Consider the following 19,686-nt stretch of genomic DNA (forward strand, 5'->3'; position numbering starts at 1 on the left):
CGAGACGAGGACAGGCCCAAACTCGCCTGGGAAAGGTGCCAACAGCGGCGCAGTGGGTGGACGGCAAGCCCCAGCGTGTTTTTAGCCCGCCCGGCTGGCTCCCCGCTGGCGATGTCATGCCGTCGCCGCTCTGCCGCTGCGCCTCAGCGTTTCCCACTTGCATGCATGCACCAAGACTTATGACTGCTTCTCATTTCTCGACTTGGCCCTGTTCTTCATACGCTGCCTCTCTTCTTCTTCTTCTTGCATAGCTGAGCGTTGTGCGCCTGCGTTTCTCGTTCGCGTCCTTGCTTTGTATTGTCTTGCGTTACGTCACTGCCGATCCTTGACTCTCAGCCCATTTTGTCACCGCAAGTCGTTCCCCGCCGCGGAAGCCTACAGCCTGCACAACACTTGACAGGCTAAAAAATCATCATCATTAGCCTTATTCGTACCGCAAGATAGCTCTTGCAGGACCACGACATCAAGCTCCCGGTGTCATGTATCAAACACCGCACCGCAAGTGATTTCGAAATGGGTGATCCCGTCAATATTCAAAATTTGCTTCAAGCGGGGTACTTTACAACATCCCGGAGCAGAAGCAAGTCCCCCAGCCATGACCGGTTGGATCACGATGAAGACACTCGCCGTGTAACTAGGTCACACGACGACTATGACTTCGAATCCCGATACGACCGGCCACGACTGACTCCCTCGCCTATTCGGCTCCCGCCGCCGCCACAACATGCCCGTACCGCCTCTCGAAGCAAACCTGCTCCTCCTCGTCCTACCGTTGACGATGAGGACAGTATCCTCGACAAGGAACATGGCTACACAAAAACTATTGCTCCTGAAGAGGAGGCCGCTTCCAGGGGTGACGTCGACCAAGCTCAGACCATTCTGGAAGTCCATGAGTTCAACCCGGAGAGGCGATTTGTTATCCTCGACGACGAGCCGCCCACAGCTGTGAGCGGCGACAAGTCAGACTCTGTTGAAGAGAAGGCCGACAGCAGGCTCAAGCCCAAAGAGACCACGAAACAAGAGGCTCGCTCGGACGAATCGAGCCAGCATCACCGACGTGCCAGAAGCTCTGACCTTTCCCCGCCCCGCCCCCCGCCGACAGGCCGAAGGCGAAGCAGGCAGGATTTGCCTGTTCTTGAAACAGAATTTAGTGACCGTCGGTACGCAGAACACCATCGTAGCAGGTCCGCTGTCAACGGCCCGCGCCCTGACTATTTCAACCCATCACGATCTTCTCGGCCTTATGCAGACCAGCTCCTGTCCCCCGACATCACGAAGCAGACTTCGCGTGGAAGAGAGGCAGGCTACTACGGTGGCGAGTATAGAGATCGACCTCGCGACAAACGCTACTCTAGAATTAGCCCAGAAAATTCTGCCAGACGTTCGGAAACGGCCTCAGAATATCGAGTCCCGCGGCGCACCAACTCAACCGATAGGGGCAGCGATCGTCGAAGTAGAGAATACTATCAGGGTTCCTCGCGGGAAGATGCTTCCTCCAGATCAGTGCTGCCTCCTTCAAGGGAATCCACGAGATCCTCAGCGCGCACATCTCGCGAGCACAGTCGTTCCAAGGATGAATATCCAAAGAGCTCTCAGCCACTACCACCGTCGCGGATGCCCGTCGTTGTGCAGGAGGACAGCCCACTGAGTGTTCCTAGAGCACCGATACTTGAGCGAAATGATGCGGTTAAGCCTTCGGGAAGGTCAAGTACTATGCCTCCGGAGAAGATACCGACGCGGACAATTCCGGTGCCCACCCATCACACAGAAAAGCCAGTGATTCGGCCCGCGGTCACAATCGACTTGTCCAAGGAGTCTCAGAACTTGGTACAATCTCCTTTGCCTTATCCCGAAGAGGACGTCTTTCCTGTCGATCCCCTTCTTGTTTCTCGTGCGGTAGACCATGCTGCCACTGGACCAATTCCACCGATACACATGCCAACGCTGCCACCCGAGCCCGCGGCTGCTTCCCCAGCAAGACAGCGACCGACATATGCGGATGGATCCCAGTCTACCTCTCCTGCGCCTGATCCTAAAGAATGGAAACCTCCCAAGTTTGATCCAGAAAAAGATGGTGTGAAGACCGAGCGCCCCGTCGGGACGTACCGACGATACTCTGAGAACAAAAATGAAGCTGCGTCGGATCGTCTACCGAACTGCCCTCGAATGAAGCCAGTAGCTGGCAAAGTCGATTGGCTCACTCTCCCGGGAACTGATTTCAACATTTGTCCCGAGTGCTATGGTCAAGTGTTTTCCAACTCGGAGTATCGGACCCATTTTCGCCCTGTTTTACGTCCCACTGCGGATGCAATATCTTGCGATTTTGGGTCGTCGCCGTGGTATAGAATTGCATGGCTTCTTATATTGAAAAAGAACAGTACCGATCTCCAAGTCTTTCACGATATTGCCGCCATTTCCGCGGCATGTCGCGGCTACCGCTGTCCTGGAGACCGCAAGACGACAAGAGAATGGTACACAATCAGAGATCCGTACACAAAGCGCCCAGTTCCGGAGTTCACTGTTTGTTACCAATGTGCCAAGACTATTGAAGCCGTCTTGCCCACCCTGAGTGGCATCTTTATTCCTCGGGAGTCGAGGTCAAATCCCTTCCGCAGTACTTGCGCACTCCACTTTACACCCGATCGGACAGACTTTGTGCTTTACTTTGACTCATTTGAGACTACCGCGGAGAAGGCAGAGATGTCGAGAAAGAGTCCTGATTTGGGTTATCTCGCGCAGAAACTGGAACGTCTTTCTGTTCACAATGCCTGCCGAGAGGATAAACCTATCACGGACGGCTATTGGCACTTTATGCAATTCCTGCCAGAGTTTACAGTTTGTGCGGACTGCTTTGAGGATGTCGTACAACCACGGCTTTCCGACGAAAACATCATTGCGCGTAACTTTTACATTAAGCCACAAAAGTTATCACTGGCCACTTGTCAACTCTATTCGCCGCGAATGCGCGAAGCTTTCAAGCGAGCATGTCGTCGAAACGACCCAAAGTATCTAGAGGGAAAGGTTAGAGAGAGGCTGGACATTGAGGCGAGCATTAAAAGTAAGCTTTCAAAGCTGGACAGAGATGGGCCGAGGGACGCCCGAACGGAGAAGCAGATTGATTCCTTGGTTGAGGAGTGGAAAGAGTGGGAATGAGAGTCAAATGTATAATGATGAACTTTTTGAGCATGAGCTTATGATTGATGTGTAGAGTACATTAATTGATCGTATTTTAAGGTGGGAAATGTGATGCTTATATGGAAATGGTGAGATGCTAGCTGCATCCCCTGTGTTCGCTTTTTGTATCAGTAGCGTCTCCATCATGCCTCCTCTCGCTCCTACAATCAGAACCACGAGTCTAGTAGTGAATATAACCATCTTGTTTGATATGACTGCTTCAGATACACCTTACGGTAGGCCAACACTTTGACCTATCCTTCTCATAGAAGCCATCATCCTGGTCGCTCAGCATGCTCGTGAAGAGTAGGCGATTGATGTTGTACCATCGGCATTGGGAGCCAAATGGTTTCGCTCTTATTCCGGCTGGTATCGCGATCATGGAATTTGTAAAGCATCAGCCATATCGAAATGGCGGTGGTGTGCTGCGAGAGTGTTTGGGATATCACCTGAATGGGGAACGTGGCCATTGCCAAGGTCGAACCATATCACCCTGAAGAGATGAGAACGTCCAGCTACCGAGCATCTCAAGCCGCACAATTGTGGACTTACAGGTCTTAAACTTGCCAAGGTCAATCATTGGCTTATTCGATAGGAATGGATTCTTCCAAATACTCATGTTAATGCAAAGACTGGATATGGTATGCTCTACCGAAAGCAGATTTGTTTATTCCATGTTTGGTGCTTTTGCAATCCCACTCTAACAACGGATTCTCCAATTAAACAGGGCTCGCCAGTGATGATTCTGGATTGAAGTTGGTCAATATAATGCTTGCGCACAGATTTGTCTCTACAGCATACATATGAAAGATCTGGCTTGTATTGCATGAGTCAATGCAATTTCGATAGTCTTATTATACTCCACTCGGTAATGGTAACAGTAGTTCCCATTACAGCACAAAAGTGCCCTATTGGTTGTCCGCGCTGCCTTGCACCAAGCAAGTTCGTAGCCAAGATGTGTGCAGTATACCCATCGGCACCGTGTGTGCCGTGCTCCAGATACCAGCATAATCTTGGGCAACGGCTATATTGAACATGCAGATCTACTCTAGTAGAGCAGCTTGTCTCTGACCAAAACGTGGGGTATGTGGCTTGAAGCTACTGGCGCTCTTCAGTGCAATACAGTTGTAATAAGGCTCCCATTATTAACGCCTAATATGTAAGCGTACTTTTGGCTGATTGTGTCTACATTCCAGTCCCTCCGTTACTACTTTCTCCGCATTTTGTCCCTTATACGCTCTTCTGCGCTCAATAAGGGTCTCTCTTCTCCTTGAGTCTACTGTTCTCTTCCTCGGCTTTTTCGTTGACGGCGACTCTTGGTGCACCGCATTTGCTCTCCAACACGCTGCAATATTCGGCCATGACGAAACTATCTCCGCCACAAGCGCCCCCGCTGTTCACGTACTCCCCTGATAGCTTGATCGACCGGACAGAACAGTTAATTGCGCGCCACAAAGAGCTGACAGACCATGTAGTGCAAAATGTATCTGTGGAGAGAGCAGAATTCTCCAATGTTTTGCTCCCATTGGCGCAAGGGAGAACTGCCATGACTCTTGACATGAGTATCATTGAATTTCTTGGGTCTGTGTCAGCAGACTCGGATATCCGCGATGCTGCAGCTTCGGCCCAGAAGAAGATGAGCAATTACGATACTGAATCATCCATGCGCGAGGATGTATTTCTGCTAGTCCAAGCTGTATACTCCAAGCAGAAGGATGATCCTACGCTAGATGCAGAAAGTCATCGGCTTCTGGAAAAGGAATACAGGGCCTTTATGCGAATGGGCCTCGGCCTACCACCTTCAAAGAGAAATCGATTTGCAGAGATTCAGAAACGGCTTCCAGAGCTCTATATTGCTTTTTCCAAGAATCTGAGTGAGGAAAGGGGAGGTGTATGGTTTAAGCCAGAGGAGCTTCATGGTGTTCCTAATGATGTCCTTGAAGCGCTTGCTAAAGGCGAGCAATCCTGGGAGAATGCAGGGAAGCTGAGGCTCACCTTCAAGTACCCGGATCTACATCCCACCATGAAATATTGCACAGTTGCAGAAACCCGAAAGAAAATGTAAACGTCTGTCAAGAAGCTTAGAAACAAACAGCAGAACAGTTCTGACTGAGTAAACAGGTTTTTGGCCAACGAGAACAGATGCAATCAGAACATCGCCCTGCTCCAGGAAGCGATTGCGCTACGTCATGAGGCTGCCCAGCTATTAGGCTACGACGACCACGCCACTTTTGTCCTTGAAGACCGGATGGCCAAGACGCCAAAGACTGTCAACGACTTTCTGGACGATCTCCGAAAGAGACTCATCGGTGGTGCTGAGAAGGAGCTCGAAGTGCTCAAGGCGCTGAAAAGTGCAGAGTCAGGCAATGCTGGGACGAATCACTACTATATTTGGGATCACTCATACTATCACACGCTGATGCTGTCGCGCGATTTCGAGTTGGATCAGAATAAAATATCTGAATATTTTCCACTGCAGACCTGCCTATCGGGTATGCTGAATATTTTTGAGGAGCTGTTTGGACTTTCTTTTGTCAAGGTCGAGGGCGAGGACCGGGATGCAATCTCAGAAACTGGAAACGGCAAAGACATTGTGTGGCACCCAGACGTCCAGCTCTTCTCGGTATGGGACGAAGCCGGACAAGACAACGCTTCAGACTTTGTCGGGTATCTGTACTTTGATCTCCATCCGCGTGATGGCAAGTTCACCCACGCTGCCAACTACAACTTGCAACCAGGATACGCCACAGACGACCGCGGCGGGCGGCGATACCCCGCGACGGCGCTGGTCTGCAATCTCAGCGGGCCGACCGCCCGGAAGCCGTCCCTGCTCAAGCACAACGAAGTCGTAACAATGTTTCATGAGCTCGGGCACGGCATCCACAACCTGGTGTCGCAGACCGCGTACTCACGCTTCCACGGTACCAGCACGACGCGCGACTTTGTCGAGGCGCCATCACAAATGCTCGAGAACTGGTGCTGATTACCAGCCCAACTCAAGGCACTGAGCAAGCACTGGTCTTTTCTCTCCCCCGAGTATGAAGAGGCGTACATGGACAGCACCCCCGACGGCACAGTCGCGCGGCCTGAAGAGAACATACCAGACGCGATGATACGGTCCATTATCCGCACACGCCACGTCAACGATTCCCTCATGAACTTGCGCTCATTACACTTTAGCATCTTTGACATGATGATCCACCAGCCTCAGTCGCACGAGGAGGCGCTCCACCTGGACGCCTCCAAGTTATTCAACAAGCTCCGCCATGACCTCTGCATGATGGATGATCTGGGCGACACAGACGACTATCACTGGGCCAATGGTGCAGCGACGTTCGGGCACATCATGGGCGGCTACGATGCTGGGTTGTACGGGTATCTGTCGTCGCACGTGTACGCCGCCGACATGTTTCGCACGGCCTTTGGTCAGGACCCGATGAGCAGGGAGGCCGGGAGACGGTACCGCGATACCGTGCTCAAGCCCGGAGGCAGCCGCGAGCCAATGGAACTGTTGAAAGACTTTCTGGGGCGCGAACCATCGGCAGAGGCGTACTATGATGAGCTGGGCATCGCTTAGCCACTCTCTGGCCGCGAGTGCCTGCAGCATGACGCCCATGAAATACAGTGCATAGCTCCTACGAATTGAGAGATCATATATTCTCCCCTACTATTCTCCAGTAGCTACGGCAGAATCGCCAGACTTCATCATGGGGACATTGGAGGGTTTCCCCCCCCTGCTACCAAAGCGTCTCGTGGATCAGAGATCAAGAGAGTTCCCCAAGTTGGCAAGCCTCCATTCTCGAGCAAGGCAGAAAAGAGCTGCTCGCTAAAACTCACCACGGGTCGACTCCGCTTCATCTATGTAGAAATTCTCCCATCCTGGAGTACATGGTACCCTTTTATGACGGAAAGGTAAACCTGCAGGACGGCATTGGCAATCACTCCTCTACATAACGCGGTGCGCAGGTGCGACCGACGTCAAGCAGAGATCTTGCTGGAGAATGGAACCGCCGGTGGTCTGCTTCCTAAGAATCAGTTCGGCAAGTTGCCGATAGAGACGGCTCGGGATATGGCATTGACGAATGACCGCGCCGAACCCCTCGTCGCGATACTAGCGCAACACCAGGGCAAGCTTTCGGGAGCATAGCAGTGCGATGCGTGAGCTTTATCTGACCAATTTCCCCATTACACCTCGATAGATACCGTCCAAGTATTAGAATAATCTACTACATCTGATCCTGCGCAAATCCACGTAGAAATATTGCTTATACACGCAGACGACGACATCAACGCGCAAACTGAATGGAGGAACCGAGTATAACAGTACCACAGAGTTTACCCCTTGTGATAGCGTGGACGCTGGCCATTGTTCTGTGGTCTTCTATGAGCTAGTATGCATCTTACCACGGAGCCAGGTCAAGAATAGGGTCGAGATCAAAGATTGCAACGTAAACTGTGCCTCTATATTACACGGCAATGTACATGCGAACATAAAAGTGTTCTTTGCTGCGGCCCGTTTTCAACAAATAATACGTCTACGCTACCTTTGCTGCGCGTCTCACTGCCCACCCCGCAAGGCCTCGACTTCCCGCCGTAGCGCGTCCAGGTCCGCCAGAATATCGGCTCCCTTGCTGGTATCAATGGGCTGGATGGTGCGAGCGTCAGATATCTCGGCGCTCGACTTGCGCGTCGGGCTGCTGCTGCCACGGTGTCGGGGCGGAGGGGGCGGCGGCGGTACGCCGTCCCGCTTGTCGGTGGAGCTGCCGCCACCTACGCCGCCGCCGCCGCCGCCGCCTGGCAGCCGTCGTGCAGAGGACGAGTTCCTGGCTGGTGGTCGCGGCGGCGCTGGTGCCTTGCCTGGTTTCGAGGGCGGACTGGGTGAGGCCGCTTCTATCTGATTGCGCTGCGGGATCGATGACGAGGATACAGAGGGTGAAGGCGCTTGCTTAGGCGTGGTGTGCGGTCGCCGCGGCGGTGGCGGCGCCGGTATTTGGGCCCGTTCCTGTCGATGTGTCGAGTCTATGGAGGAACGAGGCTCTGGATCATCTTCGGCTGGTTTTAATGACGCGGCGGGTGGCAGATTAGACTTTGTATCGGTGCGTGCGTGCCCACGGCGTGGAGGTGGCGCTGGTGCCAGCTTCCTGGTGCTGCTTGTTTCGTGAGCATGTGGGTCGTTTGAAGAGACCTCATCAGAGGTGGATTCTATATCATTGCCACTCAATGTACGTGAGTATGGTGTGGATTTAGTCCCCGGTGACGCAGCTTGGTGTTCGAATTCCGACGGTGTCGCCCTGGGCTGTTCGTTCTTGATGGTCTTGCCGTGGCGAGAGCTCGGTGGCGGTGGCGGCGCATGCTTCTTGTCTTTGTTCGAGGTTGCCGAAGGTGGCATGACGTGTTGGTCTTGATGTATGATAGGTTTGTCGCTATCGGTTTGGCTATCATCTCGGACGCCTTCGGGAGCGGCCACAATTTTGTTGGCTTCCGCGTTATATGACGCGATCCCTTGGTCGCCGGTCGATGCCCCGATGCCTTGCATTCCGGCGTTGCCGGTCAACAACAGTCTTTTGAAAGCATCCACATTGAGGGTTGGCGTGCCAGTGTTAGCCGCCTTGAGAACCTCGCCTTCTTCCCTTTGCTGCAGGTCCAACTCCTCCTTGTTTGATGTAGCTTCTATGTCTTGCAAGGTGCGACTGAACGGGTTGCCTGGCGGTCCTTCCGGGGCTTGAAAAGCAGGCGCGTGGCCACCGGAAGCGACCGTTGTGCGTGATCGCGTCGTCGTGCTGTCTCGGTCACTTTCATCGGTCGCTGAGCCGGCAAAGGGGTCGTAGTCGACCGGGGGCGGCACCAGGCCTACTCCGGTGTGGTACATGGATTCAACAGCCGGCCATTCTGGAGAGTCGGGCGACAGCGGTGGAGGCGTCAGCACCCGAACCTTCTTCACTGGCTTCTGCTTACGCACACGCTCGGGTTTGGTCTGAGGCTCGTCGTCGGCATCGCTGGGTTCTGGGTCGCGAAACGACGTGCGCGGAGGCGCAGCATGTGCCTGGGTCGTGTCTATGGGATCGAGGGGAGGGAGAGTCGAGTCTGCAGTTTTTAGCTGCAGTACTGATTTGCGAAATGGATTCGATGATGCCATAACGCGTGGTGTGTTGACTTTGCAGTCTTTTATTGTCTGTCGTGTGCTGTTCGTCTATCTGGATGGGGTTTTTTATGTCTTTTAGCGCATGAGGCCAAGCTCTCCGTGCTCCGTGTTGTTGGTAGATGTGCCGCAGTGCAGGCCGCCCTTGCTCGGAGACGGCGAGAGATGCTCCCGTGGAAAATGTAGCAGAGCCGTCCGCTTGTGTATGAAAAGGTACTGTCTCGGGCGAAAGATGGCTCAGACAGTATGGGTAGAGAGCTTCAGTCCATCTTCAAGGGAGATGTGGAGGGATGCAAGCTCCGGTGTAGTGCAAAATGTACCCTTCACGCGAGCAGACGCGATGAGAAGACGATGATCGCTTTAGCCGGACTGACTGGCAAAGAGATACGCGGTGACGCATGCAGGAGTCTGAGAAAATGATAGGTAGCGAGGTAGTGGGAGACCAGCAAGGCGTTAATGCGAGATTTGGCGTCGGAAGAAGCGGTTGGCATTAGCTTGCTTGCGTACTCGCTCCCCCTCCTTCCTCGCACTCTGGGACCTCAGAGGAGGTACTTTGGTACTTACATCGGCTGGAGCTCCTGGAACGGGCGGGGCTGTTAAGTACCTACCTAAGTACTTACCTGGAGTATACTTAGGTAATCGTGGTGAGGCGGCAAGCGATTTACCTGCGCTAGAGTGTTACCTAGTTTCCCCGCAGAGGCATGTGGGTGCAGAGGTAGACTTCTAACACAACTGGATGGACATCCTTCAAGCAGCTTCACCCACCCTATAGCAGAATCAGTACGATCGCATTTTACGCCGTAATGGACTTGACAGGGCTGATGGCCGCTAGTAAATTCTATCTGAATGATCCTTGGTCGTTCAGGCTTATCTCCGTTATATATTCGAGGTAATTTGTTGCGTTTCTGTGAAGTTCACTTATACGGACAGTTCTGATGATGGCATCACTCGTCCACACACGTGGAACTCGCTTTGTTTCGTGGGAGTTCGCAGCACACTTACCTAACACGTGAGCCGGTCTATCAGTGCAAAGAAAAAAATCCCCCCCAAAAATAAATAAATAAAATAAAATAGGTACTACTCTACTGATAGATGGTGACCACGTACACTCTTGCCTGCTGCTTTACTTTGAATACTACTCCATCGCACCATGTAGAGGAGGCAGGCGCATCGCGGAGGCTTCACCCGCACCGCCGGCGCCACCCCTGCCTGCGAGGACAATGGGGGCAGGATCTATACTTGGTCCTTGTCACCGTTGACAGAAAATGGGCAAGGCTTCGGAACGGTCGCCTGCGAAACCTGATGGCGAAACCTGATGCCTGGGTCTGCAACTGCGCAAGGGACAAGCTGTACCCGATTCGGACAAGTAAACAAGAACCCCCGGGGGCCGGGCGCGTCGGGGGATCAAGAGGACGCGCAGGGGCAAGCGCTTCCACAGTACTCTATTAGGGCTTGAAAGAAAAGCCAGCAATCGGCGCGAGTCGCAAACTAAAGACAAAGGTCACGTATGGAAAGAAAGGCCAACTTCAAAATCAAGCAAGTCGTGTCCGTAAAACCTGTATTTTTTTACATTTCCCAGTGGCGCGTCGTCCAACCCATTAAGCTCGAGGAAAAAGACCGTTCTTCCTTTCAAAGATCATACACGAAGAAATGTTGTAAAATAAAAAAGGACGGCTGGGTGCCTCATGAACGCGAACACGCGCCAAGAGTGGTATCCATAACACAGCACGCACAGAAAGTAGAAACCTCATTTCCCTTTTTCCCCTTTGCCCGCGCCAATTCCACACACCGACTCCGTTTCCCGCTGGATGCACTTCCAAAGCCATGGAGCCGAAAAAGACAAATAGGAAACCCAAAAAAATATATCCCAGTCGCTGTAAAAGCCCTCCCTTGCCGCAATAGACCGACCCGTCGAGTAAAATGAACATAGATATCGAAAGCAAACCAGAAAACGCCAATGACCATTCGTTACATCTTCAAAAAGGAACACACCAGATACTGCCCAAAGTCACATCGGAACGACAAGGGTTTATTTGGCGGCAGCAGCCTTCTTGGGGGCAGCGGCCTTCTTGGGAGCAGCCTTCTTGACAGCAGGCTTGGCCGTCTTGGCGACACGGCCGGACTTGGTCTTGGTGAGGACAGTCTCGGGCTTCTCTGCCTTGGCGGCAGCCGCCGGCTTGGGAGCGGCCTTCTTGGGGGCAGCAGCCTTCTTGGCGGGGGCAGCGGCGGCCTTCTTGGGAGCAGCAGCAGCCTTCTTGGGGGCGGCGGCCTTCTTCGCGGCAGCCGGCTTGGCGGCGGCGGAGGCCTTCTTGGGAGCGGCGGTAGTGGCAGCCTTCTTGGGAGCAGCGGCCTTCTTGGGCTCAACCTTCTTCTTAGCGAGCTTGGTGCCGCCGGAGGGGCCCTTGGGCTGGGCAAAGACACCCTTCTCGACGCCGTTCTTGAGCGCCTTGTTGAAGAGAGAGTCGAACATGTTGTCCGAGACGTTCAGGGCGTTGTTGGCCTTGACGTACTTCTTGAGGGACTGACGGCTGGAGCCATTGCGGTCCTTGAGCTGGGGGATTGTTAGCAACGATGGTCATGGAGGTTGTGGTGGTAATTGCGAGCGCGACGGGGCGGGCGCCGGCCGACCAGGCAGCGCGTGGCAGCGGCCATGGGGAGAGTAGGGGGAACTAATTCCAAAAATGATGTAAACACATACGTTGACAATGGCATCAGTAATCATGTCCTGTATCGAGACTGGTCAGCAAACAGCGGTGGGCAGAGCGACGCGAAGCCGGCGCAGAGCAGGGAAAAAAACAAACCTGGTAGGAGGCGTGGGAGGACTTGGCCTTGGGAGCAGCAGCAGCTTTGGGAGCCATTTCGGAGATGTTTGAAAGAGTAGAAAAGAAGTTGATTGGAGAGGATATGGAAGAGCGGGAAGATTGGAAAGCGAACAGCGTGGGTGAAGAAGATCGGGAGCAGGAGAAACGACCGAGTCGGGCGCGTGGGAGGGACGGGGAGATGTTTATATATGAGGCGGGGCGAGGCCGCAATCAGTAGCTCTGCTGGCGGCGTGCGGCAGCGTATTTTTGGGGGGGGGGGGGGGGGGGGGGGTGTGTGCCTGCTTGGGTGCGTGAGCGATGGCAGCAGCTCTTTGTTGAGCAGGACACACAAAAAAGAAGAGCAAGGAAAAGAACATCGTAGAGTGTCCATGGTCGAGTCTTGATCTCAGATATGTTTTTCTTTCATTTCTTTCTCTTTCCATCTCTTTCAATCTGGCCTTCTTTGCTGTTCTCCGAGGTTGCCAGTTTGCAGCGCGCTGCCAGGTGGTAGCATACATGGCCGGCGCCGTAGCGCACCATATAGACACACGCACGCACACACACTCCTCTCTACCTATCTCTCTCTCCCGTCTCTGTGTGTGTCTCTCTTGCACACGTATCAGCCCAGTCCATGTAGCATTTGCCGCGAACAGCTCCAGGTACCTCCAGAGTACCTCGCTTCAGCAACCTGTCCCTGCCCCACTTACCATCTGTTTTTTATTTATTTTCTGGACTCTCGTCAGAAATGCACCCGCTTTTTTCTCCTTTGGAGCGCTCTACCGTCCACAAGCTCACGGCAGCTCCTCCGAACATCCCTGCGCTAGGCCATTCTGGTGCAGCTTCAGCCACACCTCTCTTTGTACCCATCACCCGTATTCACCATAAAAACTATACCCATCAGCCTCTTGCAGCCACAGCCAAATCTCGTCGCCGTGTCTTGTGCCCCACAAGTCCTCCAACCCAAAATATCGCCCCCCTCCCCTGCCTCGTGACCATTTTTCTGATTGGCCAGCGCCTCCCCAATTCTTCTCATCCTCCTTGTATCTCTCAGGTACCTTTTCTTCGCCGTCCCCTTGTGATCTGCTGAGCCGGTCCCTTGTTCCATCTCGTCCTCGTCTGCCTCTCCGTCCCTCTCGTCCTGGCCTGGGTGAAGCCTCTCGCCAGATGTTGCTACTCGGCCTCCCCCCTCTCTTTTTTTTTCTGTCCCTCGTTTTCTGCTGTCCTCTGCCTCTCTCGTTCTTTGTCTGCTCACCCTCCATTACAATTTCCGTGAGTCATTTTTTTCATTCAACCCCTCCTTGACCATCTGAGTTTCGTGCTGGCTTGTCGGTTGGCATTTGCAAACGTAGGCCGTCACCAACGCACCTTTCATCATGTCCATATGCCCGCGCCGCCCGCCTTGCCACCAACCACCCATTCCTCTAGCACTCCCTCGGGCGCATCCTGAATTGTCGTGTCGCCATTAGTCGCTGTAAATAATGTCAAACGAAATTTCAAGTAGAAATCTTGTCGCTTTAATTTGACTGCGCATATGCATGCATTTCCAGCCGTTTTGATACTCCCATAGCTGATGCGCGTGCGCCGCTGTTTTTCGTGTCGCTCGCAGCCTGCCGGCGACTCCATCCTGAAGCTATCCGCGAAACTGGCCCTCGATGTAGTCATCATCAACTACAGCCCCATTTTCATTCATTATTTACTTTTTGAATGTCTAAAACCAAAATGGTAGCCAAATGCATATAGTGTGCGTTTTTAAGACTCATATCTGCCCTGGTTGCTGAGCTACTGCGCAAGACGTTCTCATCGTCATTTTTTCCGCTCGCGTTTGCAATGTTGAAAACGAGCCGCGCAACACAATCAATCAGCACACACCGCCAAAGTACTCGAATCACATCAAAATTATGCTGAATCGAGCAACAAATATTTATTTTCGTGCTAAAGATATTTTTATACCCGTATTTCCCACTGCAGTGTCATGCAGTCTTACTTTCCTGTTGTCACCGCTTCCGACCGTGGTCGCTGGACCGAAACATAGGCTCGGCATATTGACTTATACCGATCTTCTCTTTCAGGGTTATTCGTATCATGAGACCAGTATAAATGGAATATTTGAACAGTATTCAATAGAAATACGTATTTTTGTAGCTCTCATTTGTCCCCTACGAGGTGTCGTAGTCGATGCTTGTTTTCCAGTGCGAGCGGCAGTTGCCAAAGTCAGCGTGGTCCTGGCGTGCTCAACGCCCACAGATGTTACTCCAGGCGGCAGTGGCCTCAACGCAATGAGCTCTAATGAAATAACCATATACGGCTTATGAGGTGTCGTGAATTAATCCTCGACAGAATACAGTTTTCTTTGTCCTGCTGCATCGCTTACGGGCGACATCCGGCATTTGCGATGCCGTCTCGTTAAGCCCGCACGATAACATCTTTGCCTCAGTGCCAAGTCGCACCACGGCCCATCAAAGCTTCGGAACCGAGGAAAGACAATCAAAAGCGCTTAATTATCCACATCCAGAATGATTCAAATACATAAATCTATTACAAATGGCTTTTCAGGTCCGCTAGACCTGGCGTCGGTCTGAGGGCCATTGGGTTCCTGCCGCCTGATCACTTACACACGACGTCTCCAGTCACGTGATAGATCATGTGAAGAACCACCTGAGCCAGACGACAACCGCGGCTGCCCGTCAATACTCATGACGGTACTCACTTTGTTGCAGCGTTTTGAACCGTTATCGCCCGCGGCGGGTACTTGCAGCGCAAGAGTCTCATAACTGGTATGACAGATCTCTTTTCACGCTGCGTGTTGGATCATCGGGCCATTTTGTTTGCCCAACGCACTCTCGCGTTTGGCTTTGTAGCTGTCATGGTTGGGGTTCTTGCTGTTCAATAACCTAGTACAGAGTACTGGGGGAATTGCCCACCAGCTTCATCCATGCTTGTCCTTTCTCATAATTCCTGAGATGCCTGTTCGGGTTGGTGTGGCGATACGCCACAACTACTGTGGCTAGTAGGCAGGCACAAAGTTCATCGCTCCTGCGCTCCTGCTTCTTGAGCTATCGCTGGACTGGTCCGTGTTTTTTATGGGCCCCCACTGGACACGTCGCTACGAGCCACCGACTTGATATCGAATAGTTGTGCGCCGCGGCTCTGTCTTTCGTCTCTGGCCGGCGTTTTTTTGCAACAATTGCTTCACCGGGGCCTGCGTAGCATGGGAAGTAACCCTCATATACCTCCCATCTGATTTCTCGTTTTGAAGAACCGACTGCACTCTCCGACTAAACGCACGGCGTACCGACCGGGGAGCCCCTCATCGCAAACTCCCTGGCCCGCCCCTACTGCTCCGTCCCGAGCTTGACGCCCTCTTCTCTTCCCGATTTTCACGCGACGAGTTCAGCCATCCGCAAGCTACAGCCATGGCTGATTACACACAGTTTCATGCTCTGGGCCATGGCGAGCAATACGACCCTAACGATCCGAACAAGACATCCGCCCCGGCTGCTCAGCAATTCATGCCTCCAGTGGCCCCGAATCCCTACCAGCAACAACAGCCGTATGGCGCTCCTCCTTACCAAGGAGGGCAGGCTCCCCCGATGAGCAGTCCTCCTCCTCCGGGATTTCAAGGCGGTGCTGCCCCTCCTCCCCCGGATGCATTGGCTGCACAAATGGGCGGTATGAACCTCGGTGGCGATGCTCAGGGCACTGTTCGCAAGAAGAAGAAGGATCGCCATGCCTACCACACCGTCGAGCCTACAGGCTCATCGCAGGCCTTCAATGGCATGCCTGCCGCTGGTGTCGGTGCTTCTCAGTTCCTCAACAACGCAGCGAGCCCGCCAATTCCCGCTTTCGGCAACCAGTTCGACAGCCAAGGTGCGCCTCATACGCAATACGGCGCCCCAGCTCCGTCCCCTCTCGGCGGCGGCCCGATCAACCCTGCCGGTCCTGTGAACCCCATCCCAGGAAACGATTTTGGCGATACTGCCGCTTCTGTGCCGGCCTCTGGCACGGGAAAGGTTTCCGCTGATGACCTACCAAGCGTACCAGCTGCTCGCGACGCTGTCCAGCAATACTTCCTCAAGAACATTTATCCCACATTCGAGAAGCATGTTCCGCCTCCTGCCTCGGTCTCCTTTGTTGCCCACGACCAAGGCAACTCATCGCCCAAGTATGCTCGACTGACCATGAACAACGTGCCTGCTACACCCGACGGCTTGCAAGCTACTGGTATCCCCCTAGGTCTACTCCTACAACCCCTTGCCCCTCTACAAGCCGGCGAAGCTGAGGTGCCTGTCCTCGATTTTGGCGAGGCTGGCCCTCCCCGTTGCCGCAGGTGCCGTGCGTATATCAACCCGTTCATGATGTTCCGATCCGGAGGCAACAAGTTCGTCTGCAATCTTTGCACCTACCCCAACGACACGCCACCCGAATACTTTTGCGCCACGAGCCCCCAAGGCGTTCGGGTCGACCGTGACCAGCGTCCGGAGCTCCATCGCGGAACGGTTGAATTTGTGGTTCCGAAGGAATACTGGACGAGAGAGCCTGTTGGCCTACGTTACCTTTTCCTCATTGACGTCACGCAGGAATCTTTCAACAAGGGTTTCCTGGAAAGCTTTTGCGATGGAATTCAGGCTGCGCTCTATGGTGGCGAGACTGATGAAGATGGCGAGCCCAAGAGACGTATACCCGAAGGAGCCAAGGTCGGCTTCGTCACATATGACCAAGACATTCACTTTTACAACATCAATGTATGCTCCTTTGCGCATATCTCGCGCTGGCTCTCATGCTAACTATTCGAATAGCCTCGTCTCGATCAAGCGCAAATGTTGATTATGCCTGATCTCGAAGATCCCTTCCTGCCCTTGGGCGAAGGCCTTTTTGTTGATCCATACGAGTGCAAGTCGACCATCACTTCGCTTCTCAACCGCCTACCTGAAATTTTTTCGGCGGTCAAGAACCCAGAGCCTGCCATGCTTGCGGCTCTAAGCTCTGCCTTGGCTGCTTTGGAGGCTACTGGTGGCAAGGTCATCTGCTCTTGTGCCGCGTTGCCCACCTGGGGTCCTGGCAGACTGTTTCTGCGTGATGATGGCAGCCATCCTGGCGGTGAATCTGACAAGAAGCTCTATACTACCGAGCACCCCGGCTGGAAGAAGGTTTCCGAGAAGATGGCTGCCAGCGGTGTTGGTGTTGATTTCTTCCTGGCCGCTCCTTCCGGTGGATACCTCGACATTGGGACGATAGGGCATGTTGCCGCCACCACTGGCGGCGAAACATTCTACTACCCCAACTTCATTGCCCCTCGCGATAGCCCTAGGATGTCCACGGAAATTGCACATGCCGTTACGCGCGAGACTGGTTTCCAGGCGTTGATGAAGGTGCGATGCTCAAATGGTTTACAGATTGCGGCCTACCACGGAAACTTTGTACAGCATACCTTTGGTGCCGATCTTGAGATTGGTGTCATTGATGCTGATAAGGCACTCGGTGTCTCCTTCTCTTACGATGGCAAGCTCGACGCCAAGCTCGACGCACATTTCCAGTCTGCTCTCCTATACACAACTGCTTCTGGACAGCGCAGAGTGCGATGCTCGAACATCATTGCGAGCGTCAGTGACACGTCTAAAGAGGCTGGCGTGCGCGAGCAAGGTATCCGCGCATGCATGAAGTTTGTTGATCAAGATGCTGTCATTGCGTTGCTTGCCAAGGAAGCGAGCACCAAGCTATCTACCACTTCTAGCAGCCTCAAAGACACCCGCAACTGGCTGACGGAACGAACCATTGACATAATGTCGTGCTACCGCAAGCATTCTGCCCAGCAACATCCTCCTGGGCAGCTGGTGATGCCCGAGCGACTCAAGGAATTCTGCATGTATATGCTCGGATTGCTTAAATGCAGAGCCTACAAAGGTGGCATCGAGAACACTGACCGAAGGGTCTACGAGATGCGCCTGGTACGATCAATGGGTGCTCTAGAGCTCAGCCTCTACCTATACCCGCGGATGATTCCCCTGCACAACCTCCAACCCGAGGATGGTTTCGCGGATGCGGAGACAGGCCACCTCAAGATGCCTCCTTGTGTGCGCGCTTCATTCTCCCGTGTTGAACCGGGCGGTGTCTACCTTGTCGACAATGGCCAACAGTGCCTGGTTTGGTTCCACTCCCAGACATCGCCAAACCTCATTAGCGATCTGTTTGGTGAGGGCAAGGACACCCTCAAGAGCCTGGACGCCTACACATCGTCCGTCCCAGTCTTGGATACCCACCTTAACGCGCAGGTTCGCAATATCATCGAGTTCCTCAAGACGCAGCGCGGTTCCAAAGGCATGAACATCCAGCTCGCCCGACAAGGTATTGACGGCGCCGAGTTTGAGTTTGCACGTCTCCTTGTCGAAGACCGCAACAACGAGGCACAAAGTTACGTGGACTGGCTCGTGCACGTTCACAAGGGAGTTCAGCTCGAGGTACGTTACTTTCCCAGGTGTGTCTTGGCGTGTTTGTGCTAATTTTCGTCACTAGTTGAGCGGCCAAAGGAAACGGGAAACCGAGGTCGATGCCGCGGCCAACAGCTTAACCAACTTTGCCGGCCTGCGTCCGTCGTATTGGTAAAAAGGGCATGGCATACCTGCATATCTCACGACCTGACGAAAATTGACAAAGGACAAAGAAGAATGAAAGAGGAACAAGAGAAAGAGTTGTACAGAACGCAGTAGCAAGCAATGCCGTGCCAAAAATATTCAGGACCAAAAGCAATTTATCGAAGCCTGAGGGGGCAAAACAAAGTCACATTCTCTGCCTTGGGTAGACGATTAGTATATTATGAAACAGAACAAAACGGAAAACCACTTTTATTTAACGCGAATATGGAGTGCCGCATATACGTCCATCGCTCCGCTCCGCTATGATGCATTTTACATCTGTCACAACCAGGGGAGATAATTCTCCGAGAGGCCAACCCCGGGAGGGGACTCCATCGCAGAACACGCAACGCAACGCAACGCAACGCCAACAAAGATCCCTGCTCACCGGTGTGGGCGACTTGTCCCCTTTCCCCCTCCCCTCCCTCCCTTGTCGTCGGTGGTGGTTGCTCTGGGCGTTGCCAAGTGCCTCATAAGTCATATTAGTAGGAGTAGTGGTAATAGCAGCAGCAGCAGTAGTAGCAGTAGTAGCAGGAGTAGCCAGTTAGTGAAGTAGTAGGGGGGTCCTTCCTACTGCATGTCGCGGGTGCGCCACATTGCAGCAGAGGAGGGGAGGAGCAGCAGAACTGAAGAGGACCTTGCACATGTCTGCCAGTTTTTTTTTCATTCTTGTCTCGCTCTCTCTTTGTCTGAGTGTATGTTTTGTATGTGTATGTGTGAGTGTGTGTATGCTGCGTGAATCTCATCATTGGGGAAGCTACTGAAATGGAAGAAGAAAAAAGAGAAGAAGAAGAAGAAGAAGAAACGGACGGGCTTGACCGGTCTTTGAGCACCGTGGTAAAACGCTTTCCGTCTCTTCTCTCATTTTCATCTTGTGAGTCTTGATTCACAGAATATTTCTCCTTGCTCTCAGTCACTCAGTCACTCAGTCACTCAGTCACTC

At 53.2% G+C, this 19,686-nt stretch overlaps 5 protein-coding genes across 5 annotated transcripts; 3 read left to right on the forward strand and 2 right to left on the reverse strand.

Annotated features, from left to right (window-relative positions):
• Positions 1 to 513: 513 nt before the first annotated feature.
• On the forward strand, positions 514 to 3,153 carry V2A60_004779 (60S ribosomal uL4 domain-containing protein; the record flags this gene model as incomplete). Its single annotated transcript, XM_083256093.1, has 1 exon — positions 514 to 3,153. The coding sequence occupies one exon, from the start codon at positions 514 to 516 to the stop codon at positions 3,151 to 3,153; it is 2,640 nt and encodes an 879-aa protein (XP_083112219.1).
• Positions 3,154 to 4,720: 1,567 nt separating this feature from the next.
• V2A60_004780 (M3 family metallopeptidase) lies at positions 4,721 to 6,751 on the forward strand (the record flags this gene model as incomplete). The annotated part of the gene is made up of 3 exons (XM_083256094.1): positions 4,721 to 5,235; positions 5,296 to 6,095; positions 6,165 to 6,751. 3 exons carry the CDS (start codon positions 4,721 to 4,723, stop codon positions 6,749 to 6,751), a joined length of 1,902 nt encoding a protein of 633 aa, XP_083112220.1.
• A 981-nt stretch (positions 6,752 to 7,732) lies between these two features.
• On the reverse strand, positions 7,733 to 9,310 carry V2A60_004781 (uncharacterized protein; the record flags this gene model as incomplete). Its single annotated transcript, XM_083256095.1, has 1 exon — positions 7,733 to 9,310. The coding sequence occupies one exon, from the start codon at positions 9,308 to 9,310 to the stop codon at positions 7,733 to 7,735; it is 1,578 nt and encodes a 525-aa protein (XP_083112221.1).
• A 2,032-nt stretch (positions 9,311 to 11,342) lies between these two features.
• On the reverse strand, positions 11,343 to 12,171 carry V2A60_004782 (histone H1/H5 family protein; the record flags this gene model as incomplete). Its single annotated transcript, XM_083256096.1, has 3 exons — positions 11,343 to 11,864; positions 12,012 to 12,038; positions 12,115 to 12,171. 3 exons carry the CDS (start codon positions 12,169 to 12,171, stop codon positions 11,343 to 11,345), a joined length of 606 nt encoding a protein of 201 aa, XP_083112222.1.
• A 3,356-nt stretch (positions 12,172 to 15,527) lies between these two features.
• V2A60_004783 (uncharacterized protein) lies at positions 15,528 to 18,714 on the forward strand (the record flags this gene model as incomplete). Its single annotated transcript, XM_083256097.1, has 3 exons — positions 15,528 to 16,856; positions 16,911 to 18,569; positions 18,625 to 18,714. The coding sequence occupies 3 exons, from the start codon at positions 15,528 to 15,530 to the stop codon at positions 18,712 to 18,714; spliced, it is 3,078 nt and encodes a 1,025-aa protein (XP_083112223.1).
• Between the last annotated feature and the right edge of the window lie 972 nt (positions 18,715 to 19,686).

This window comes from Cordyceps javanica, chromosome 3, assembly GCF_051103115.1.
Source record: "Cordyceps javanica chromosome 3, complete sequence".
NCBI lineage: Eukaryota > Fungi > Ascomycota > Sordariomycetes > Hypocreales > Cordycipitaceae > Cordyceps > Cordyceps javanica.